The sequence below is a fragment of the Tripterygium wilfordii genome, chromosome 2, assembly GCF_013401445.1.
Source record: "Tripterygium wilfordii isolate XIE 37 chromosome 2, ASM1340144v1, whole genome shotgun sequence".
Classification (NCBI taxonomy): domain Eukaryota; kingdom Viridiplantae; phylum Streptophyta; class Magnoliopsida; order Celastrales; family Celastraceae; genus Tripterygium; species Tripterygium wilfordii.
In genome coordinates, this window is record NC_052233.1 from 7816180 (window position 1) to 7839488 (window position 23309).

The window sequence follows — 23309 nt, forward strand, 5'->3', positions numbered from 1 at the left end:
TGAGTGTGACCACCTCGTCCGTTAATTGTTTCAAAACCAGTGTTCCCTTGCCTGTCCCATTCACACATCACTATAAGACTTTACGGACAGCAGCCAAACACACTCTAAAACCCAACAAAGTCACGAAGCCCAATCAAATCATAACCTGTGCCCCACAGGCCCACACCACTAACAATCTAAAAGCATTCACACCATGCCTCTATATGGCCATTGTTTATTTTATACATGACAAGATACACAGTTCTTCATAGACCAAATCTCCGTTTTGCACACATATACATGCATATTGCATAAATATATATATGTTTTTCTGCTTTTTGTTGTTTTCCCAGAACACGAGGTTTGTGATATCTAGTGGGGAATAGGGATTCCAACTAGTCATATTTCAGCTATTGAGTTTTGAATTGTACGTATAGAATTTTATGTATATCATGTGAGATTTTACGAATACACTTAAATCATATACTTCCAACTCAATCGTTGAAATAACTACTCCAATCTTTATCATTTTCTATTGGGGATGAGAAAGGGAGTCGCAGAGGAATTGGCGATGAAAAGAATAAAAGAGGGGGAAGGTGGTGGCGGGTCCACCCAATAGTTGAATCCAGTGGGGAGTGGGACCCACGAAGACTATCTTGTTGGTTCTGAAAATTGAGTCCGTTTTGATGAGTTTTATAAATTACTCGAGTTTTCTTTTTAAGCGCAATTGCTTCCTCTGCGTGCAATCCTAGCTAAGCTAATATAGAAGTCATCATTACCTTCTCTCTCTTTCTTGGGATTGCTTTATATATGTAGTTGGGTGTGAGCTTTGTTTCTTCACTTTGCCTAGCCGTCTCTCCCCCTCTCTCTCACAAACAACACAAAACTCTCCCCACTGATCAAGATAAGTGTTATAGCTTGATATTGTATGTAATGGATCCTTCTAGTGGACAACACCAGGTGGGTTTCTTATACATGAGATTCTTTAAGTTCCAATTTTTCACTAATCAGATGTTTTTGTTCACTTCACTTTCCCTTTATGGGTTTTTTTTTTCCCCATTTATGGGTTCTGGGTCTTATCCAAATGGATGTGATTTTCAGTTACAATGAAAGTTCTAATTTTTTTGTGTTTAGGGTTTGAAGGATGAAGGAATCGAAATAGGGCATTGTTTTGTGTCCTTTGATGGGTAGATACCACAGAATTTGATTGCAATTATTTGCAAATTTAACCCAAAAGTAGCATATTCATTTCATGCTTGTCTGAAGTGTTTTTGAGGTTTCATCCAATTTGAGAAAGCAAAAAACTTGAAAAATTAGATGACTTTATAAGCCCTAAATCCCTTAGTTATAGAGTTTTCTCATTTGGGTTATATGTGAATGGTGAATTCTTGATTTCAATAATGTGGAGCCGATGAATTCACTTAAAACATGTGTCAAACTCAATAGTTGGAATAACTAACATCTCAAATTCTGAACTGTTGAGATTTTTATCATTTTCAGCTGCAATTAAAGTTGTTCTAATATCAACTTTATTGTTCAATTGAGGAAATGCAGGCACATTTACTAGAAAACATGTTGGTTTGTTCAAAAGCAGAACAAGAGAGGAAGCCAAGACCACAACCAGAAGAAGCAGTCCAATGTCCAAGATGTGAGTCTACCAACACCAAGTTCTGTTACTACAACAACTACAGCCTCTCTCAACCAAGGTACTTTTGCAAGACATGCAGAAGGTACTGGACCAAAGGAGGTATACTGAGAAATGTTCCAATGGGTGGAGGGTGCAGGAAGAACAAAAGATCATCATCAAAGAAATCCCAAGATCAACTGCTGCTCAATATCACAACCAATCCCAATAACCCACTTTCTACATTCCCACTGAGATATGACCAGAATGACCTAACTCTTGCATTTTCCAGGCTCCAAAAACAGTCTAGTACTGGGTTTGATGATTCTGGTCTTTCTTTTCTTGGAAACCCAATTGATGTTATGGGGAACCATGATGCACTTAGGAGCGGATTTCTTGACACCCAGAACAATTTTCAGAATTTTTACTATGGATTTGGGAATGGAATTAGCCTGGGAGAGGTGGTGGATAGTAATATTTGTGGTGGAGTAGGTGGTGAAATGGGTAGTTTGCCTTATGAAGACATGAGTAGTGGAGCAACAACAACGGCAGTGACTGTGACAACAATGAAGCAAGAACACTGCAATGGAAGAGAAAGTGACAACAATAGGGTATTGTGGGGTTTCCCATGGCAGCTCAATGAAGCTAACAACAACAACATTAATGGTGATCTTGATTCAGGAAGAGGGAGCTGGAATGGACTTGGTACTTCAGCTTGGCATGGACTAATTAACAGCCCCTTAATGTAGACTTAACTAAAAATCTCAGTTAATTTCTCTGATTCCCTTGAATCAACTCTGTTTCAATTTGTTTCTTTTGTCTTTTTGGTTTATAAACTAATGAGAAACTCTGGATTTGTTTGCTAACCAATTAAGTTAGAAACTTTGCAGAGGTTGGTTGATATAGTAATATAAATTTGTTTCTGTTTTGGACTCGGAAAATAGTGAATGATTGAGACTTGAGAGTGGTATTTCATGGTTTTTGCAGTCTGAACCCTCTGAACATGTTGAAAGGAGATTGTTGCAGGACCTGTGTTTGTTTGTTTGTTTGAATGTGAGTGGTGTTTTCAAGATATTCTATCATGATTGCTTCTTATTTTGCAGGTAGATTTCTCAGAATATAAAATGGCCGGTGTTGGGTTATTATTTATTGCTATAATAGTTATACCATAATGGAGTAGATATTTCAGTACCCATTTTGTCTTCTTACCAGACAAAATCTAAGTTAAGATTTGGGCGTGACAGAATGTTCATCGATATATTCAAACATCGCTGTTGCTACAATATAATATTGGGAGCAGCATTAGAAATCTGGAGTTGGAAGCTCAAGATAGCGACAGTCAATGAAATAATGTAATTTTCGGTCCGGAAAGAGCTGTCTATTTCCAACTATGTTCACACGTTATAACTTACGAACTCAAAATTAAAAATTACTCCAATATGTACACACGGGTCACACTATTCGGACAGATTGTTTATATTGATCTTTTTATATCACATCAACAGTTTAACTGCAAATTTGAATTGTCAAATTATAACGTTTGAACATTTGGTTAACAAGTTGCACATGGTCAAGTTTTTCCGTGTTCAAAAATTGCATTATCTCTCGGCTAACCAATTTCAACATTATTTCAAGTTTCAGACCAGTAACCGAGGAGCGTCTGAAACAAGACTTTTTTTTTTTTACCCAGAATTTCTTGCATTCATGATCTTTTGGTGGGCCTATCTGGTTGGGCTATACTTGACTTATTGGCAACTTCGTTGATATTATGTTGTCCATGATTATTATCATAAAAAATCTTTAATGTTGAAACTATCTTCCCCACCTTCAGTTGAAATAATTAAATAAATTGTTGCTTACTATGTTATAATATGCTTTGTACTACATGGGTCTAGTTGATATTTTAGTCTTTGGATTGTTCAAAAAGTCAGAAATTTTAAAAACAAGTTTTGGGTACATTGAAAATGATTGATATTGTTTTTGTAACCCAATGACCACGACAAAGAATATCTCGCTCACTTTTGATCCACAGTTCAAATCTTTGTGAAATACTCAATGTCAAATTAGATCAAGCATCAACCATTTCAATAACATTTGAAGGGATGAAGCCTAGGCAAAAAAAAAAATATTTTTGTTTGGACCTATATTCCCATATTTCGAACATATAACTTATTTCTAAACTTGGTTTAATCCAACTAGAACAAATTCGGTTATCTAGACATGACAAAATTTTGCCACCCTTAGATGAGGGAACTCTCTTTTTTTTAGATAAAGGGATTAGGGATGAAGGAACCCTTGAATTCCCTAAAGTACAATTCTCGTCCAATGACGGAGAATCAATCCAGTGGAAAAAAAATAAAATAAAATGTGACATTCATTCCAAACCATTAAATGAGAAATTAAACACCTAGAAAACCCCAAAATATTGCGTGTGCACTCTTCTTGAATCGCATTCATCAAAATTTAAAATAAATTTAAAAAAAAAAAAAAAACCGTCACTTCACTTGTTCTCCTCCAGAGCCTGATATTGTCTGGTCTTTTCATCAGAATATACTTGCGCACACATATGTTGTTCTCATTAAATAAATCACATAAACAACAATTAGTGGATGCCAGTAGAAACTATCATTTTCCTTTCATACCACCAAAAAGGTTGCATTCACATTTAAGAATACAACAGTGACATGAGCAACGCAAAACTTTTGATACAACCCTAAGGAAGTTTGGAAGACCCAAGAAAGTAAATCAAAGAATTGGGTTGTCCGGACATAGAAATCAAAGCGTTTATCCCAAACAATTTGAAGTAAGCTTATAGAAATCAGTTCAAAACATTAATCTGGGAAAAAAAAGAGACTCAAAACAATAACAGCAAGCAACAAATACCAGCTTGGCTTGGTTTCTCCTCTGACACCTGAAACCTTCACAACTTTGAATCTGACACTAGTAATCAGCACCTCATCCTGCATATAAAACCAATTAATAGATTCTGTTATAATAAAATTGTAACAGGTTGTATTCCTGAGCAGTGATGCCTGGCATATAGAGTAACTAGAACCCTCACATTTTATTCAGTGTAGTTCAAGCAACCATCCATCTTCTTTCCATTCTTAATCAGCTAACTGAAGCACATTTTCTAATACCTGAGTTGCACTGCTTGGCTTCAATACCTCTTCACAGTTTATCCAATCACACCAGTCAATCAACATGCAAACTCCAATCATTGAAAGAGCTAAAGCAAGTGCAATTCTCACTGTTCCCTACATTTTCTCAAGAACAATGCCTTTTGCATGAGAAGACCCAGCAAATGGCTTCTTCCATTCATTTCCAAGGTTGGGTTTTTTTAATATGCCTAATCAGCCCACCTCTGTCGTCTACTCTGTGAGTTCAACTTGCAAAAAATTTCTCCCTGGTATGAACCCGTAAGTTCACATTGTCCCAATTAATATTTAAAAGAAAAACAAACCAATTAACTCAAGAAAAACTAGCATTGAGAGTTTCGGTCACCATTGCATGCTACCAACTAATATTTATTTTAAACCTCACGTCTGTTAAAATTATCCTCCCTAAACTCGACACCGTCATCAACTTATAATTGAACCCCACTGCAAAGTAATAACTAAGATTTCTTGGTAGCATGGAATGGTGATCGAAACTCTCAAAGGAGTAGAGATGGAGATGCAATGCTAAGTCCCAGTACCTTTGTTGATACACCCTAGTCTTACTGGTCCGCCTAACTCTGACTATATCACTGTTTATGCAACCAAGATTCTTTTTTTGGGCCTTATAGTCTTAACATCCATTTGGGCCAACGATAAAAATCAAAAATAATAGGCCTCGTTATAACAGCCCAGCAGCCCAAACCCAACTTCTGGTGTTCACACAAATGCATTTTTGTTAGCCAAATCTTATAACAAGCTTGTCACCGCTAATTGAATTGAGTAAACAGGCAGATTCCCAATTACCTTCTCGGTCAATCAAGCCTTCAAATGTAGTTCCTATAGAAAATACAAATGAGCTTATAAGACATACTCGATCAAAGAGCAACATGACCCAGCTCAAAAGTTATCATAATTGTTCATGCCACCGTGATCACCAACCAAATGAATCATTATAGAATTAGACTTGACCAAACTAGCGCAAATGAAGACAACAGAACCTTCAATGATACCAGTATTTTCAGAAATTCCCTGATAATACCTAGGGACAGATGTATAGACCAAGAGATACCCAATTGGCATGAAGGTCCAAAGGCCTTACAGCAGCGTAGACGAATTAAACAAGCCACTGTACAAAGTAAACATAGAGTTAACATCAATCCCCCGAATCTAGTTGACACAAATAGAGATTAACCTGATCGTAGTCTTATGCCTCTTGCCAAGCTTCTTTCTTTCACAATTCAGACAAATGTAGCTGATCTTTCACCTTCTTCCGCTCCTCCTGAAGATGAGAAACCCGAGACTCCAATTCAGAATTTCAGATATTCTGCCCCCGGTGCACGCTCTTCTTCTGTAGGACAGAAAAAGATTAAAAAAAATCATTAATGATACGTCACTGATATCAATTGCACCACCATTTTGAAAATGCAAGGAAAAAACAAAGGCATCTGCATTACGAGTTCTGAAAATAGAATGCTAAGTGATAAAATATCATAGAAGAACTCAAGGAGATGATCTTTTTAGGAAATACACGAAAATGGTACAAGAGGTTAGATGCCAACTTTTGGGACTGCTCTGCTTGCCCCTGCCCTTAGGAAGAGCACACAGAACACAAACATTTGCAGTTGCACTAATCCTGAAAAGTACCGAAAAAGCAGGAATATGTGCTCTCAAACATGTTTCTTCTCATATAAAAAAGGACAATTCTTCTTCGCATATGCATCACATATTATAAATCCAAAAATGGTGTGACTTAAGGCAGAGTAAAGTAACTGTAGTAGTTAGGCATGAGTCGTAGAGGATAACCTCTAGAAACTAACAAACCCTGCAACATAGCAGAGATCAGTGGGAGCCTAATCCAAGTAACATCATTTATATACATGAAAACGCAGTAGGAAAGTAGAAATTCCTGACTTCAGCGAGTAAGATTTCTGGAGTCTAATGTAGTTGCCACTATTGGAACATTGTAAAGTCACCAAGACATACTAGAATAAATATAAAGAGTAGCACATAAAATCCTACAAAATGATAGTAACACAATACTCAAATATATGGAACAGGAATGAAGGATTCTTGTATATCCATCTACAAACCTCAACCAATTGAAAAGGCAAAAAGTCATACCACAAAATGCCAAGTGAAAGTGAGTTCTTTTTACACAGAAGCATCAGGATTGATTCCTAAAACCACTGAAGTGAACAAATTTTCTAGTATCTCTGTTTCATGAGCATCCATAATAATAACAATACAAAAGAAGCCTAAAAATATGCCAATTCATCACAAGATTTGTCCATAATATGTAAGTGAGCAGACAGATTACCAGATACACAGGAAAAGTAACTCACATTGAAATGTGAAATTGAAATTAATATCAAGAAATCCACTCCTAGGGACAAATTAGCCAAAAACAGATAATATAAAATGTGTCAAATCTCACTAGCTTGAGATGACGGGGACGGCTTGGTGGGCAGCCTAGCTGGCTGAAACTGAGCAGCAGGCGCTGGGCTATTGGTCTTCTCCACCTTCTGAGCCACCGTGACAAATTTAGGCAGGTCCTCATTGTCATCTAAATCGCTATTGAGGAGGACAAATGGTTCATGGTTGTCATTTTTTTAAGCTCACAGACTGTTAGAGCCACAAAGATACAACAGAAACCAATGTTCAAAATAGACTGTGAACATCAACCATAAAACCCCTATAACTTAAATGCATGAAGAATGGTAAGAATTGATCAAAGACTATACAGACAAGAGTGTTTGGGATATTAGAAAATTGAGAGGAATTGATAGGCTACCAAGAAGATTGAGCAGGTTCCCTACTAATGTAGGGATCTAAAGCAGAAAGGAGAGGACCACAGAGAATATAGAATCAACAAAAAAACAATTGTAAGAAAAGCAAGCAACTAAAGGCGCTCTTTTATTTCAATTGAGACTACCCTAGTTTCGAATATTCCATTGTTGAAGTGTCAAAACCATAAAAAACTGCAAGTGTCAAGCTTTGGAGCTCAACACCCAGAAACAACTCATTAGGTTGAGAAAGGTGAGAAACAATTGAACAAAAGAAGATTACTTTCACATGAATTTTTTAAGAATGATCTTCTTTGATGATGATTATCTTCCACAGATAATAACCTTGAAAGCATTCTGATACAATGTTCTGTTTCCTCATCACAAATATCATATTCCTGCCCATAAGAATCTTCAACAGATTTCGCTGTAGAGTGTTATCTTGATTTTGGGGAACTTTCAATATCATTTCTTGGGGACAACTTGCTTCCTCGGTGATGCCTAGGAGATCTTGAACCACCATGTGAGACGTTCCTTCCTCTATGTGGAGAACTTTCTCGAACATGTCTTGGTGAGTCTGAATCATCTTTATGGGTCCTTCTTCTTCGAGGGCTTACACTCCTTCTACTGCTTCTTGAAAGAGATGAGCGGTGTTCACGTGATCTATCAGCATCTCTTCTTCCAGCTCTATCACGGGCATCCCTGTCTCTATATGATCTCCTTTCATCATCATACCGTGAATGATGGCGAGATCTATGTGGAGACTTGGATCTGCGGTACCTAGGGCGGTGGGATGGAGGTGAGTATGATTGAGACCTTCGCCTCCGGTGATAAGTGAGAGGTGATCTCGACAAGGATCTAGACCTTGCACGAGATTTCCGCCGATAATTGATTGGTGACCTAGACCTTGATTTAGACTTTGCACGGGAAGTGGACGGAGACTTAGATTTTTCTCTTACTTCCTTCTTCTCTTCAGTTCCAAATCCATCAGCTTTTAATTTTTTACTTATTTCTGCAGCTCTGGCTGCGGCTAATTCTGTTGCAGACTTCATTGTTGCAGCTCGGTTGGCTGCCTGTTGTGCGGTCAATGTTTGTTGCATCAGTAAAGCCTGCTGAAACTGCATTTGTTGCATAGCAACAGCTTGTTGCATTACCATTGGCAGAGAAGATGCAGCCAGTGAAGAATTCAAAAGAGAGGGCTTTTGAGGAAGAGTTCTCGCCATCTCAACATTCAACGGCCGTCCACCCACTTCCATGTTGTTCAATGCCAATGCAGCAGTTGCTTCCTCCGGTTTTGAGTATTCTAAGTAAGCAAAATGCTTTGAATCCGTAATGGTGCATTCAACAACTGTCCCACAAAAGCTAAAGAGTTGTTTCAATTGTTCCACCGTTAGAAGTGGACTAAGATTGCTAACTTGCACAGTCTTGATTAATGCATCAGCCCTTCCAGCTTTATCAACTGAACCTGTTGAACCACAAAATATTTTAATATACAAAAATATCCTCATGAACTCATAGGAAAATAGTAAATTGAAATGGGAAGAAATTTATATGAAATACCAAGCAAGATTAAACATTATAACTACGGTAAATTTCAAGCCACTAAAAAAACTAACATAAAAGTTACTTTTCCATAGAAGGAACAGATCAAAGGAGAAGAGGGTACCGGAAGAATCTTTGGTTGATTGAGCTCGAGCTTCCACTTGAGCAGCGTGGGCTTGAAGGGCCTGGGCAGCAACAATAGCCTGTGCAGCAGCAATTGCAGCTGCAGAAGGTGCCATAGGCACCTGGCTCATTGTCCCCATGGTGGTTGTTCCCGCTAATGCAGCCATTAGCAAATTGTGCGGTGGGTGGTTCAACTTACAATCAGTTTTGGCACAGCGACCATTAAGGTACTCCCGACAAACTTCCCCAAGCGAAGCTCCTATACCAGGTAATATGGCACCACCAGAGGTCCCGGATATAATGCCCGGAATCATACCCAGTAAACCAGGGAATGCCCCAGAGACAGAGCCGGAATAATTTGGCATGTTGGGCATGGTTTGATTTATTAGGTTTGGAAAATTGGATGAAGGAGCCATACCCAATACTCCTCCGGTCGAATTTGCTGCACTGAAGAACACCGGGAAAGGGCTGCCCATAATGGGTTTCCCATTACATTCAATATTCACCATATAATTACCCCGCTTCGGAACAGCATATGTGACTGTATAAGTCCCATCACCCATGTCCTTGACAATTCCTTCCTGATCCGAACCCCCAACACCCACTCCTGGCGACACCTTCACCTTGATCTGCGCACCCCCATTTGGGACCTTGCTCCCATCCGCATCTTTTGCAACCACCATGAAGGTTGTCGGGGTACATGCTGTGCCCCCGGCAATCCCAGCACCGGCTGCAGTGCACTTGGCAGAGTCAACGGGGCCAATGGGCCTGTTCTCCAAGTCCACCTCTGCCTCCTCTGATTCACTATCAGATAAAGCAGCCGCAGCCACCACAGCGTCTTTTTCATTCTTCTGCACATCCTTGAATGTGGCCTCAAAAGCGGCTTTTGCCGCAGCTGTCTTCTCCGCCTCACTCTTGAGCTTGGCCTCTTCGGCTTGCTTCATCCATATGGGTTTAGCGGCCATTACTCCAAACCAAGAATACAAATCTTGAAAATTTGTGCGCAAAAAAATCAAAACAGTAGAAGCTCAAACCCTAACAAAATCACGCGCTTGAAGCCTCCATCTAATCGTCGTTCGAGTGCGTATTCATGAAAATCCTAATCTTCAGACTGAGCAATCCGAGCGTGCTGGCGGTGAAGATACGGTGAAGCACCGGTCCTGGTGACGAACCCGAAGCCCTCGAAGCAGTCGATGGAGATGCGAATTCCGGTACCGCTGTCGATAAACCCTAATCAAATTAGTCTAACGGATGCTGAGTGCTGACCCGACCCTATCCCTATTCACTATTCGTCCCCCTAAAAATTTCTATTTCTGGGCCTTACTTGGGCCTTAATCTTGCAATCATCTTGGGCCAATGAGAAAATCACATCACCATCCTCTTTCCAGCGGCCCGAGCCCAACTTCCCGGACAATTTTTTTCCCTTCTTTGATAATTAATTTTCCCAGAAATGGGTGTTTTTTTTTCTCGAGTTCCCAGGCATAGTGTTTATTAATTAATATATAAAGAAAGTTCCAGCAATTGCCAATTGGCATTATCCGAGCAATCAGGTCAGATGCACGGCATCCAAATGAATTCGTAGACTTCACATGAGACACGGCATCCAAATGAATTCGTAGACTTCACATATCTCATGTGATGTACAGGAAATACCCAATTTTCATGAAGATCAAAGGCCTTGCAATAACAAAATCATTCCATGACCAAGTACTACTCCGTTTCTCACAGAATTAAACAAGCTGGTCTTACAAAGTACGTCCTATGCTAAGAACATAGAGATTCATTACATCAATTCCTGGTTTGGCAGTCAATACAAACAAAGATCTGATGTTACAATAAGATAGCTGGGAAGAAGAGTAATCATATACTAACAACTGCAGTCGCATTACTACCTGAAGCTTCGATCGACTCAGCTGTTCCATTCACCTCTGAACCTGCTCAAGCAACCATAAAATGTGTTATTAAAGAAAGGACTTGTGAATTGGAGATAGATTCATCTAATTTTTTAGTAAAGTTGATTACCATGCCTCAAGGTGCTTCTACTTCTGCGGCTTCTTCCACAAAACTCCAATCTTCTTTAGCATGTTTCCATTTTTCTTCTTCAGCAAATCATCGTCCATGTCTTCATCATAGGGGGAGCTTATATTTCCCAAAACAGGATTATAATTGTTCTCCAATGACCCGGTTCGATCCATAAACTTGCCATTGTTCCCTGCAGAAAGCATGGAAGCAGCGGCCTCGGCTGCCTTCCTCCATTGGTCAGATTGCACCTTTAGCCTTCTCAACTCTGCTTCCATTTCAGAACTTGCTGCTTGTGCTGCTTCAAGCTGCTCAAATACCCTCGCAGCCTTTCTGTTACTCTTATCTGCCTCTTCCATCGCAACACCAAGTTTTGTGAGGGCCTCTCTCTCTGCAGCCCTTGCTGCCTCTACTTCCACGACCACCTCATCCTTGACTTTAACTCTTTCCAGTTCTCTTCTACTGATTTCCTTCTTCAGCGATGCATTTTCCTCTGATATGTTCTGCAACTCAGTCTCCTTGTCCATCAGACTTGCCTTCAAATCTCCAATATGCTCATTTAGTTTTTTAAGTTCATTTTCAATCTCAGATTCTGTCTTGGATAAAAGGCTATTCTTGATCTTCATATTCAAGCCTTCATTTTCTTCTGAAATGGCCTGCAATTCAGTTTCTTTGTCCATCAAGTCTGCCTTCAACTCCTCAATATCAGCCTTCAATTTCTCCAGCTGCTTCTCCAGTTCATATTTTGCTTGCTCTGCCAGTTCATAAGACTTTTTTACCTGCACTACTTCGTGGCATTTAGCCTCAGCAGCTTGCAGGGCAGACCTTAACCGCCCCACCTCAGACTTCAAAGAAGAAAGCTCTGAGTGAAGTTGTTTTGATTCATCCGTACTTCCGGGCCCTTCAATTCCATACTCAATACTGTCATCGGCTGTAGATTTTTGCGAGAGGGTGCTGCTAGCATTAAGTAGGTCACTTTTGAGTTTGCCAACCAGTCCTTCCAAGAAGTTCACACGTGTTCTTGATTTTTCCAACTCTGAAATGATTATGTTGTAATCTTCAAAAGTCCTCATGCCATCTGACCTGAGTGCCTCCACAGTTTTTTTTGCAGTTTCCAATTGCAGAAGAGTTTCATTGGCCAATGCTTTAGCCTGAGCTTCTGATTCCTTGCTATCGCTTAGCTGGTTTTTCATGTCTTCAACAATCGAAAGAGTTTCTACGAGGTTCCCTTTCAGGCTCTGGAGCTCCAACTGTCTTGATTCAGCATGTTTGGTTTGTAAAGCCTCAGATTCAGCAACCATTTCAAGCTGAACTGTAAGCTGCTGAATCTTGTTGGTGGCAGCAGCCAAGGCAGCTGAGTCAAGTGACTGCTGCTTCTGAACAACATCAAGCTGGGACAGCCAAGTACTATCCTGTTCTTGCGAGATCCTTTGAAGCTCTACAACATGAGCCTGCTCAGAAGCAGGCAGCTCGTGTAGCTGCTTCTGGGGCTCTTCTAACTTTACAGACACAGCCGACAGTTGCTTCTTGTAGTCTTCGGCCTCTTGCTGAGCTTCCTTCTTCCCTGATTCAGACAAATTTAACTGATCTTTCACCTTCTTAAGCTCCTCTTGAAGTTGAGAAACCTGAGACTCCAATTCAGATATTCTGCTAGGACGCTTCCTCTGAAGACAACAAAAATGTAATTATTTCTTGCTGGTTGAGATTGCACCATTATTTTGACTACAAGAAAACGGCAAGAGCATCTCCATAACTGTCCTTCTACTTCTGATACTACAATGCTAATTGACAAAACATCACAAAAGAACAATATCATGGCTGATGTTTTTAGGAAACATAAGAAAATGCTAGAGGAGAATAAGTGCCGATTTTCGACTGATTCTGCTTGCCCCTGCTATTGGAAAGGCACATGCAATGCAAACATCTGTAATACTAATTCTAAAAAAAGACAACAATGAAGGAATATGTATTCTAAGGGTGAAGTGGTGGTGGTGCAACTTAAGACGAAGGAAGCAACCGTAGTGGCGCTATAATAAACCAAAAATATAGAGCATCAGAGGTGCATAATATTAGAGGGGACATGAGAAAATATATTACAACTAAAAGAAAACTCTAGGCGAATGCTGCCTTCTACACGGAGAAGGCTCAAACACAATCTTTTGCCATATCTTTAAATTCTGCAAAATGTATTAACATTAATGGGTTGCAGATATAAAGTACCTCAGACACAGGGCTTCTTGGTGACCTCCGCTCAACAACTTTAGGGCTTCTTTCCTTTGGAGTTCTCGTTTGATTAGAGGACGATGATGAGTCAGACTCTAGTGCAGTTGGCTTGAGTTGGCGAACAGGTCGCGGGGAAACCTTTTGAGGCACTTTCGAGGAGTCACTTCTGCTATGAAAACCAGTAAAATAAGTTAGACATACATATAAAGCATCCTTGTGTTCTAGTGAAGGAGGAGATCTCTTAAAACAGATGCAGAAATTCAGCTGAGTTTTTTGCTCTAAATTTGTCATTTGATGGCTTAACCAACTCTTAAAGATACTGCATATTTGTGCAGAATAAATCACTTCATCAGTGGACTGGTGGTCACCAAGGGGCCTCAAAGTTGAGGCAGAATATGAAACAAATTACTAAATCCTTTCTCAGAAAGTGAGAGAGGAACTAGAGTTCAAGCCTCTTACCACAAGAAATGGCCTCAATTATATTGATAAGATGAAACTAACCATCATTGCATTAAAGCCTCAATCCAGTACTCAGGTTTGGCTAAAACCAGATATGAGGAATGAAATCTAGAAGAAACAATAGAGGCCTCAACAACCAGATCATTTAGCATTTCCGAGCCTTTATTCTAGAAATTTGGGGTCGGCTCAACCAACTAATTTTGTATGGTAAAGAAAATCATAAATTCACAGGATATGCATTAACAGGCAAGATTAATTTCCTTAAATAATGGATAAACCACTTCAATTTACCAAAAAAGGCACCCCAAAGAAAATGGAATAGTCATTAAAGGGCAGAAGAAGTTACCTTCCTTTTGGAGTCTCCATAATTTCACTACCCTTTGAGTCAAAAATTATAAAAAAAAAATGCAGATATTTGAGCTTCAACAGTAGCTACTTCACTTCAATGCTGCCTGACACCAAGGCATGTTGCAAATCAGAGACACCAAAGAATCCAATGTGTTTGCATGTGAAGAAATAAATGAAATCATGAAAAACAGGTGCTCCTTATCATCATATGGACAAGCAGCAATCAAGGCGGAAACTACAGTGCTCCTTAACCATTCATGTAAAGTGAAAGTATATCAGAACACAGTAAAAAGTCAGTTTACTCTCAACTTATACACAAACATATCATAGCAAATCTTCACCATTCAATGCCTATAACAGTTCCAGTTACACCATACTCAATAGTCAAGACCCACTATTGCAGTCCCAAGGGACCAACATTATCACATCAAACGCGAAATTACCCCAATGCCCCAATTCAACCACCTTGGAAAAAAAAACTCCAGAAATGGGCAATTTTAAAGAGGAGCTCTTGACCTAGAGGCATTCACTCTCCTTATGATTTGGAACAGGTAAAAAGCATCCAATCATCTCACAAACTAAAATTAACAAACATTAAAATAAACATATATTCATGAAAAAGGGGGGTAATTTTAAAATACAAATGTAAGTGTGAACTTTCCCACCTTCAGTTTTGCCATGAAATGAGGAAACATTAAACAATGTGGGGCTGTATAAATTTTTCAAAATTTAAGAACATTTGAAGATGCTTTCCTGTTTTCAAACCACTCAAACCTACTTTAATGAGGATTCTTTTTTCAAGAAAACAAACAGAAGATTTCAGACAAAAACAAAAGATTACGAACTTACGAAGATGATTGAGCAGTTGCCTACTAAAGTAGAGATCTACAGCAGAAGGGATAGAACTAGAGAGAATATAACGTAAAACAAAATATGTGAGAAAAAAGCAAGCAACTAAAGTAACTCTTTTTATTCAAGAAGGATTTTCTGAGATTTGATTTTACTTTCTTTGAAGTGACAAAACCATAAAAAAAGCTGCAAGTTTCAAGCTTTGAAGGCCAAAACCCAGAAACGACTCGTGAAGTTAAGACAAACAACTTTTCAACAAACCCATAATTCACAGCAAGATAACTTCAAAAGTAACAACATTTCTATCAAAATATTAAAAATTCAAGATAAAAGTGTCTTTTTAAAAAAGTAAAAAGGCATACAATTTTGGGTTCTGCAGCCACGACCCAGTAGCATAAACAAAAAAAATGTAGCAAAAACCTTTTGTTTGGTCGCAGAGAAAATAATAAAATCTACACTGCAAAGCCACACAAACGTGACCGAACTGCCGGAGAGGAAAACTCTACTTCACATACCTTTTCTCACATTTTCTCGGGAGCCAAACAAGATAATGGAGAATAATAGACAGACCCAGAGGCACATTATGTGTGAAATCTAACCTTGAAAACGAAGAGTCGAATGGGAAGTGGTGGACAGTGCGCAGCTTCTGGTATTTGGATTTTTTATCCTTGTCCGCGCAGTTCCCGAGGCTTTTCTCCAACAATGGTAAGTATGTATGGGACCAGTGGTCAGGGGAGCAGGAGTGTCAAATATCAAATACAAAACGTAGAGAGAGTACAGATTTGTCGTATTATGAGCGCGATTAAATTAATTTCAGCCACACTTGTAACTCGTAAGTCCGCCATCAGAATTAATAAATAAATAAATATTATTCCCATTAACGGAACAACGACGTCGTTTTCCTTTGCTAAGTTCAGTATACAGATTATTATTATTATTTATTTATTAGTATAATTTCTTAAAAGGAGGGGGAGATTAACAAATATACTATATTTATCTACTATACCTTTTTTAAGGTGTTTGAGTTGATCTCCATATTTAAGACCTTCCAACCTGTTACCTGTATGATGCTGAGCATCCATCCATGAATTATATGTTAGTAACTCAAAAGCATTGTTACAAAAATCGGATCGTGTCGCTCAATTGAAATGTAAATTTGGTGACCTAATCACCAAGCCAGTATGGTTCTGCTAAAGTATCAATTAAGCAATTAAGCCTAGAAAAATCGGACGATTTTTCAAAACAATCGTTGAGTCGTGTTGGTAAAACCAATCGATTTTTCAAGATATTTCGATTTATTTTTTATTTTGAATGATTTGTTACAAATGAATTCTCACATAAGCGTTTAATGTAAAGGGTTAATGTTTACAGCATTAATTTAAAACGTGTAGTGCCTAAAGGAGTAAGGCTCATATGTCATTTCATTCATTCACACCATTAAAAAATGACTCTTACTTTACACCATTATTTAAAACTCTTATGTGAGAAATTCATCATTTGTTATGTATCGTTAACTTATGATGTGAAACATAATTTCTATATGTATTGGGTGTACTCTTATGTATTAATTATTAACTATGTGACAAGAACTTGATTTTCTGAATTCTTATATTTTTTATGAATGATCATATGATATTATTATAGTATTTAATTTTAGCATTATTTTTATTTTTATTTGTTAATTAAACATGCAATCTGATAAAAAAATTAACACATGCGATTTGACTGATAACCCACTAATTGAACCAATAAGCCAATGACTCAATCTTTCGCCTAGATCCACGTTGGACACGATTTTGATAACATTGCTCAAAAGCACACATGTAATTTATTAAATAAAAAATTTACTCCATCCAATTTGTCAATGTTTGATTCCAAATGTACTCATGGTTAGAGAGTTATGCAGATAATATGTTAACTATTAATTTTAATAAAACAAATGAATAGTTTAGGCCTATCCACTACTGTACCTACCATTTGGAATAGAGAGGGCGCTTATAATTAGGCCCATTCCACATTATTTGGATTTCATCTTTTAAGTGGGCCTCTCCACACCGCATACCATTGGGCCCATTACCGCTTAGTATTTGGAATTGGGCTAATATATTTTAGAGTGCGCCTGCCTATTAACATACATGTAAACTCCCGAGTCAAAGTTTGACCAAAAAGACGTTGGAACGCGATAAGATAAACCACCGACAACTTCTTCATGGTCGGCTTGTCCGCGAAACATGACTGCCTGCCTAGTGCCTTTCGTTAAGGCCCACGCCGCTTGATGGGTTTTGAATCTTTTGCTCCATTTCGAGTCAAACTTTTATCGGTCCTTTTATAGTACCCCCTTAAGTGTGAATCTGAGGTCTGTTGTTGAAGAGTACTACAAAATTAATCTGCTGATTAAAATAAGGTGTCGGAAAAAAATTGTGTCAAATCAAACCGATCAATTTGATTAGTTATTATCAAATATATATTAATAAAAATCGATAGAAAAATAATCAAATCGAAAATAATTAACCGACTGATTAATTAAATTTAAGTAAAAAAGCAAAAAAAAAACTAATCAAAACTGATCGTACACACTTTTAAATAAAAGATCTGCATCCACTGTGGGTGATGAAGTTGAAAGTAGCCGAAAAAAAAGTCAAAAGGAAAATATAGCAAATCCAATCATATCATGACGCGTCATCCTTTCACATGGGCTTAACCTCATAAAATCATTTCTTAAGCAATTTCGTAACAACCTTTCCTTAGTCCTCAAAACAATCATCAATAACTTCACTCAAGCAACCACGAACCCTACCAAAGTAAATAAAAATATCCAAACAATCTATCTATATCGAGATAACTCTCACATACCCATTAGAAGCACACAAAAACCATGCAACTACTCTTTGTTGGATGCCACGTACACACTCATGAGACCCTTTCGTAGTTTTATCCCTTCTGCGAAAAGTAATGTTACATATCCTCAAAATATAACGCTCATTTTATCCCAAAATTTATGTGACATGCAAACAACCAGTCATTATAAACTCATATATAAGATACATTTAACATTTAACACTTCAAATTAATTTGTATACGGGACATATAGTAAGTCTTAGGGAGTGGTGTGAGGTGAAAAAGCTGTGTTGCTGTGAGGTGAGTTATGATGATAAAAAACGTTTGGCGTGTCACAAAAACCTATGGTACGGTGATGTAAGGTGTACCTAAACACAGTGCAAACACACTGCCAAATCTCACCCTGGTGAATGACACACCACTAGCCCATGTTACTATAACATCATCCCCTGCATCAAACAAACCGTAATAGTTTCTCTATAATAATATCTTTCAATCAAAGCTCTCAAGAACCCAAAAAATATCGAAGAACAAAACCTGCAGAAGAATAATCTCGAAGATGAGAGCGAGTAATCACTTGACAGGGCTACTAAACTTCTTGAGTTTTCTACTATCAATACCAATCTTAGGTGGAGGGATATGGCTAAGCAGCAGAGCAAACAACACAGACTGCCTAAAATTCCTTCAGTGGCCACTAATCATCATTGGTGTCTCAATCATGGTGGTCTCCTTAGCCGGTTTCGCCGGCGCCTGTTATAGAAACACCTTCTTGATGAGGCTATACCTATTCGCGATGTTCTTCGTCATCGCTGCACTCCTCGGGTTCATAATCTTCGCTTATGTGGTGACGGATAAAGGATCAGGGAGGGCGCTAGTGAACAGAGGATATCAGGATTATTACTTGGAGGATTACTCGGGTTGGCTGGAGAGGCGCGTTGCGAGTAATAGTTATTGGGGGAAAATCAGTTCTTGTATTAGGGATTCAAAGATTTGTAACAAGTTGAGGAGGAATTTTAACGGTGCTCCTGAATCTGCTGATATGTTCTATCAACGCAAGATCAGTTCTATCCAGGTAATCAATATATGCAATCTATTCATATCTTGTTCTTTTTTTTTTTCTTTTCTCTTTATCGAAACCTCGTATTAATTAAGGTTCAAATATGTTTGTCAAATTTTGTTCTTATTTTCGCAACAATTCAGACAAATAGTTGAAGTTCGATTGGATCTGGATTGTGGTTTAGGCTCTAGAATAGAAGAGCAGGTTGATACTGTGACTTGAACCCACGTGACAATCCCCCGTTTATTGCGGAGTTTTTTGTCAAGTGAGTAAAGTATTGACAAGTTGAGCTCCCAACCACGAGTAGTTTAGATAACATTCGAGTATGTAGTAGCTCATAAAAGTCTTGAGGTCGAGCCTCCTCTATCCCTTCCCTGTATTCAAAAATTTGATATTTAAACAGAGTCTCGATAAGTTAAAGCTATGTTTGGTGGGGCTGCTACTACAACTACTATTATGCTTTTTGTTAGATGATGACTATGATATAACATCACTGGACTATGGTGGTTATGTACTGTGGCCTCACCTCATCGAATATCCATTTGGAAAGTGAAATTCTATAATGAAGATTCACTCTCGTCTTTTTTGTTTTCTTTCCTTTTTCAAGTTGGGTGTTATTGTTCATTGTTGTGGGGATGAGACTGGTTGTTCCCATGTCTCTTTCATCTTTTGTCACCTGTTATTGCCTAAAAATAATGTTCTAGTACTGTGCAGGAGCATCTGTTAGCATTATCAGTTTATGAATAAAGTTTTGTTTTACTTTTGGTCGAATCTGCATGTTCAGGAATTTTCTTTCAAACATACAAATACAAGTACCTCATCCAGTCCTCCAATGTTTTGTCTTTACAGATAACTCTTAAATATTTTGGATGTGAGTATTTACTCAAATTTTCAATGAGTTTACTTACTAGAGAAGTATTTCTTGGTTACCAAACACAGTCTTCCATATTCCACTTTCCATACCTCTTCACCTACTTATTTAGTTATTTCTGTCTTCTAGTTGTAGGCCCTCCATTGAAACCGGCATGAAAGTTCAATTAATATTATCTTTGATAGCAAAAATTTGTACTACTTTACTAGATTGATAGTGTGTACTATTGATAAAGTCTATCAGAAGGCATGCATCGTTTTCACCCACTGTAGATAGAGAAAAATATCAAGGCAAAAGAATGGGTAGAGTGTTGACATGATAAGGAGGGGGAGCCCATTTGTGATTTGTTTCCATTAAATATTTATGGAGTTCAATAGGGTCATGAGTGATGTAACGAATATTTTTTGATATATGGTTTCAATGTGCGTCAGTTTCTTATCGTGGCCCTGTTCGGTGGGTTGTCATTCTTTATTATTGGACTAGTCTATAGCTTGCATAATAAACCACTTGGATAACTTAGTTGGTTATCTCTTTGGATTTATGACCTACGGTGTCAAGATCGAGGTTCAAACCAATCAACTGTAATTCACGGGTTTGTTCTATTTTCGGACCCCTATCCACATGAGCTTCGGCCCAATCTATCCGAAGTCCAAATGGGTAGTTCATTGGTTAAAAAAAAAGTGAATTGTCAATAGGAAGATACTTAAAATGAGTATGTTATAGGACCCAGGTTGCAGACAACCTGAGTAGAAAAACAATGTCATTAATCAGAACTTTTATTCAGAGATGAATCAATTGATATAGACGTTTTTATTTGGTATGTGCAGTCTGGTTGCTGCAAGCCCCCAACAGAGTGTGACTTTGTGTATGGGAACGAGACCTTTTGGAGCCCTGGAGGAGGGACGGTCAGTGCAAACCCTGACTGCACCAGGTGGAGCAATGATCAGGAACAGTTATGCTATGCCTGCGACTCATGCAAGGCCGGTGTACTTGCTGGCGTGAAAAAGAGCTGGAGGAGGGTCTCAGTGATCAACATTGTTGTACTCATCATACTTGTGATCCTTTATGTGGTTGCCTATGCAGCGTTCAGGAACAATAAACGCATCGACAATGATGAACCCTATGGCGAGGCAAGGATGACTAAGGCACAACCTAGTCATTTCCAGCTTTAATCTAGATCTTCAAAAAATCGAGGCTATGCAATTTGGTTTGCTAAAAGATTGTATCTTATGTTTTTTTGATTTTCTATCTTATGCTGCTTTTGTAATAGATAGCTGAACTTATACATATAAATGTATTAAGAGTTTGCAGGATGAATCATTTATTCTAGAATAAAATCTGCTGTTGTAATCTGAAGTTCCTAACGCTTCGACGATGATGATGATGTGAGTAGTTATGCACTGTGTAAAGCTATAAAAAATCTATGAACAGATGAAAGGAAGTTTAACAGGACCTCAACCAATGTAGAACTTCAGGAAACATATCTGTAAGTAATTCTGATTTACACTGACACATACACTCAATTTTCGCTCAAGAATTAGTTTCAAATGCGTATCAATTCACTAGAACTCCAGAGCCAACACCAACTTTTCCCTACAATGCAAAGCTCCACATAAGAGAAGCTGAGAAGGTAATAGCCACCCAACCCCCGCAACAAAAAAACTTCAGTCCACTAACGGCACCCCTCCCCTCAAGTAGAGAGTAAGCGGGTATTCATGCCAAGAGAGCACAGCAATCAGAAAGAAAAAAACATAGAAAAGGGGGCAAAAGATTAAATTATTTAATCATTTCACACCAAACAAAATGTAAAAGATGTTAAAGTAACTGAGAATGCGAGTATATTTACGCCAAATGGTATCAAGTTGTCCACTTCAAAATTCATATTTCACAGCAAAAGCTTCTTTTTTTTTTTTATCAAATCTTGTCAATTATCCAAAGACTTCCAATACAGTAAATGATAATCTAAACCATTTCTTACTTGGTTCCGTTTGCAATGACAGTCTGATGATCCTCACGGCATTGTTCTGGGCTCCATCTTGTGATTGTGCGCTCTTCAACGGTGTATGCCTCCAAGCATGATGGATAAAAAGCATCATTATCATTTGTATTGATGTTGAGAACTAACAATGTTTTCGCAACACTCCCACATAGGCGAATTGTGCAATGGTAATCAGACCATGCACGCAATCTCCCATTCACACAATTATCTACTTCTGATAAAACAAGAACTGCATATTCCGAGTGGACCAATGCTGGATGGTGACGGTAGGCAACAAAATCCACACCATATTGGGATCCTGTTCTGACCACCCAACATTTCTTTCTTAAATGAGAATAAGCCTTGTAAAAGTAAGGGAATGTTACTTTTATGGCTTTCATGTATTCCCACAAATCTTGATCAGTCTTTGGACAATTATCCCCATCAACAATTTTAAGGCATTTGAGAGAATAGCATAAGTAAAAAGCCTCCTCCAGATTCAGCTGAAACCACTGCTTATCCTTCTCAGTGGTAAGAAGGGGTCGGCCAAAACATGAACGATTAAGAAGATCAGTTTGTTCCACTTCCACGGCAAGGAGGACACTGCACCCTGAGAGCAAGCCACAAGCATCTACTTTGATTAGAGAACATTGAAGTTCTGATACTATCTTTGACATGGGATCTGTAAGAGCTTTGGCTTCTGCAGTCTTCCCTTTCCATCTAGGCCCCATTTTTATAAACCTTCAAAAGAACAAACACCGATAACAATTGAACATACAGAATATTACAGATAGAATTGAAGCTTTGTTTGTAAGCAAATACATAAATCGCATAATTCAGCCAAAATTTACAAAAAAACAAAACGCAGAATCAGTGAATTTGCAAGCAAAAACCTAATTAGTGCATAAATCTGATTCAAACATAATAATATCATTGAAGAGAATGATTGTAATTGGGGAAACTCGCCTTAATTACAATACGAGATCATGGTCCTAATAATCACTCAGGATTACTTTGCCAAATTGTCAATAAAACTTAGAAGAACCAAAGTAGCTAGGAAGTGCAATTTCTATGAACTCTGCTTAAAGGATTCTTGATTTCAAATGAACAAAGTAAAAAATACGCCTCATCGAGAAAGTATTAAGCGACAAAATCAGATTTAGGGCAACATAACCCACGAATCTGCTGTAGCAATTACGCAAATTTTCATTCTGGAGTTTCTAGCAAAAATAATTAAAAAAAACAGAAAAAATGACACATTATCGCCTAGAGAGAGTACCAGTGGTGTAGAGAACCAGAAAAAGCAGAGGAAACGATAGGCCGCTCGCAGTCGAGGAAGAGAGAGACTAGCAGTTCATGTCACGCTAAACTGCTCCGGTAATTTGTGCTGTCGTATTGGGCTGTAATAAAATTCCATATATTATTAGCAAATGACCTGGCATAATGGGCAAGTAGTGG

General features: G+C 38.3%; 4 protein-coding genes and 1 pseudogene across 14 annotated transcripts; 2 read left to right on the plus strand and 3 right to left on the minus strand.

The window, feature by feature from the left end:
- The first annotated feature begins 708 nt into the window (after positions 1-708).
- Positions 709-2583, plus strand: LOC120005985 (dof zinc finger protein DOF2.1-like). The gene is made up of 2 exons (XM_038855865.1): positions 709-939; positions 1534-2583. Exons 1-2 carry the CDS (start codon positions 913-915, stop codon positions 2350-2352), a joined length of 846 nt encoding a protein of 281 aa, XP_038711793.1. The 5' UTR covers positions 709-912; the 3' UTR covers positions 2353-2583.
- A 5058-nt stretch (positions 2584-7641) lies between these two features.
- LOC120015973 lies at positions 7642-10481 on the minus strand (annotated as a pseudogene).
- A 385-nt stretch (positions 10482-10866) lies between these two features.
- On the minus strand, positions 10867-15863 carry LOC120005292 (interactor of constitutive active ROPs 3-like). 11 transcript variants are annotated; one of them, XM_038854888.1, is made up of 5 exons: positions 15707-15863; positions 14257-14362; positions 13449-13620; positions 11237-12892; positions 10867-11143 (listed from the first exon to the last, which is right to left on the minus strand). In XM_038854888.1, the coding sequence occupies exons 2-4, from the start codon at positions 14274-14276 to the stop codon at positions 11249-11251; spliced, it is 1836 nt and encodes a 611-aa protein (XP_038710816.1). In that variant the 5' UTR covers positions 14277-14362; positions 15707-15863; the 3' UTR covers positions 10867-11143; positions 11237-11248. The 11 variants fall into 11 exon arrangements, with proteins under 11 accessions (XP_038710816.1, XP_038710780.1, XP_038710822.1 ...); XM_038854852.1 differs by having other exon boundaries at positions 11232-12892; XM_038854894.1 differs by having other exon boundaries at positions 11232-12892; positions 13449-13617; positions 15707-15862.
- Positions 15864-18419: 2556 nt separating this feature from the next.
- LOC120014505 (tetraspanin-3-like) lies at positions 18420-21221 on the plus strand. Its single transcript, XM_038866477.1, has 2 exons — positions 18420-19017; positions 20701-21221. The coding sequence occupies exons 1-2, from the start codon at positions 18505-18507 to the stop codon at positions 21043-21045; spliced, it is 858 nt and encodes a 285-aa protein (XP_038722405.1). The 5' UTR covers positions 18420-18504; the 3' UTR covers positions 21046-21221.
- Positions 21033-23251, minus strand: LOC120014514 (tRNA-splicing endonuclease subunit Sen2-1-like). Its single transcript, XM_038866487.1, has 3 exons — positions 23131-23251; positions 21852-22592; positions 21033-21466 (listed from the first exon to the last, which is right to left on the minus strand). Exons 2-3 carry the CDS (start codon positions 22580-22582, stop codon positions 21436-21438), a joined length of 762 nt encoding a protein of 253 aa, XP_038722415.1. The 5' UTR covers positions 22583-22592; positions 23131-23251; the 3' UTR covers positions 21033-21435.
- Positions 23252-23309: the final 58 nt, after the last annotated feature.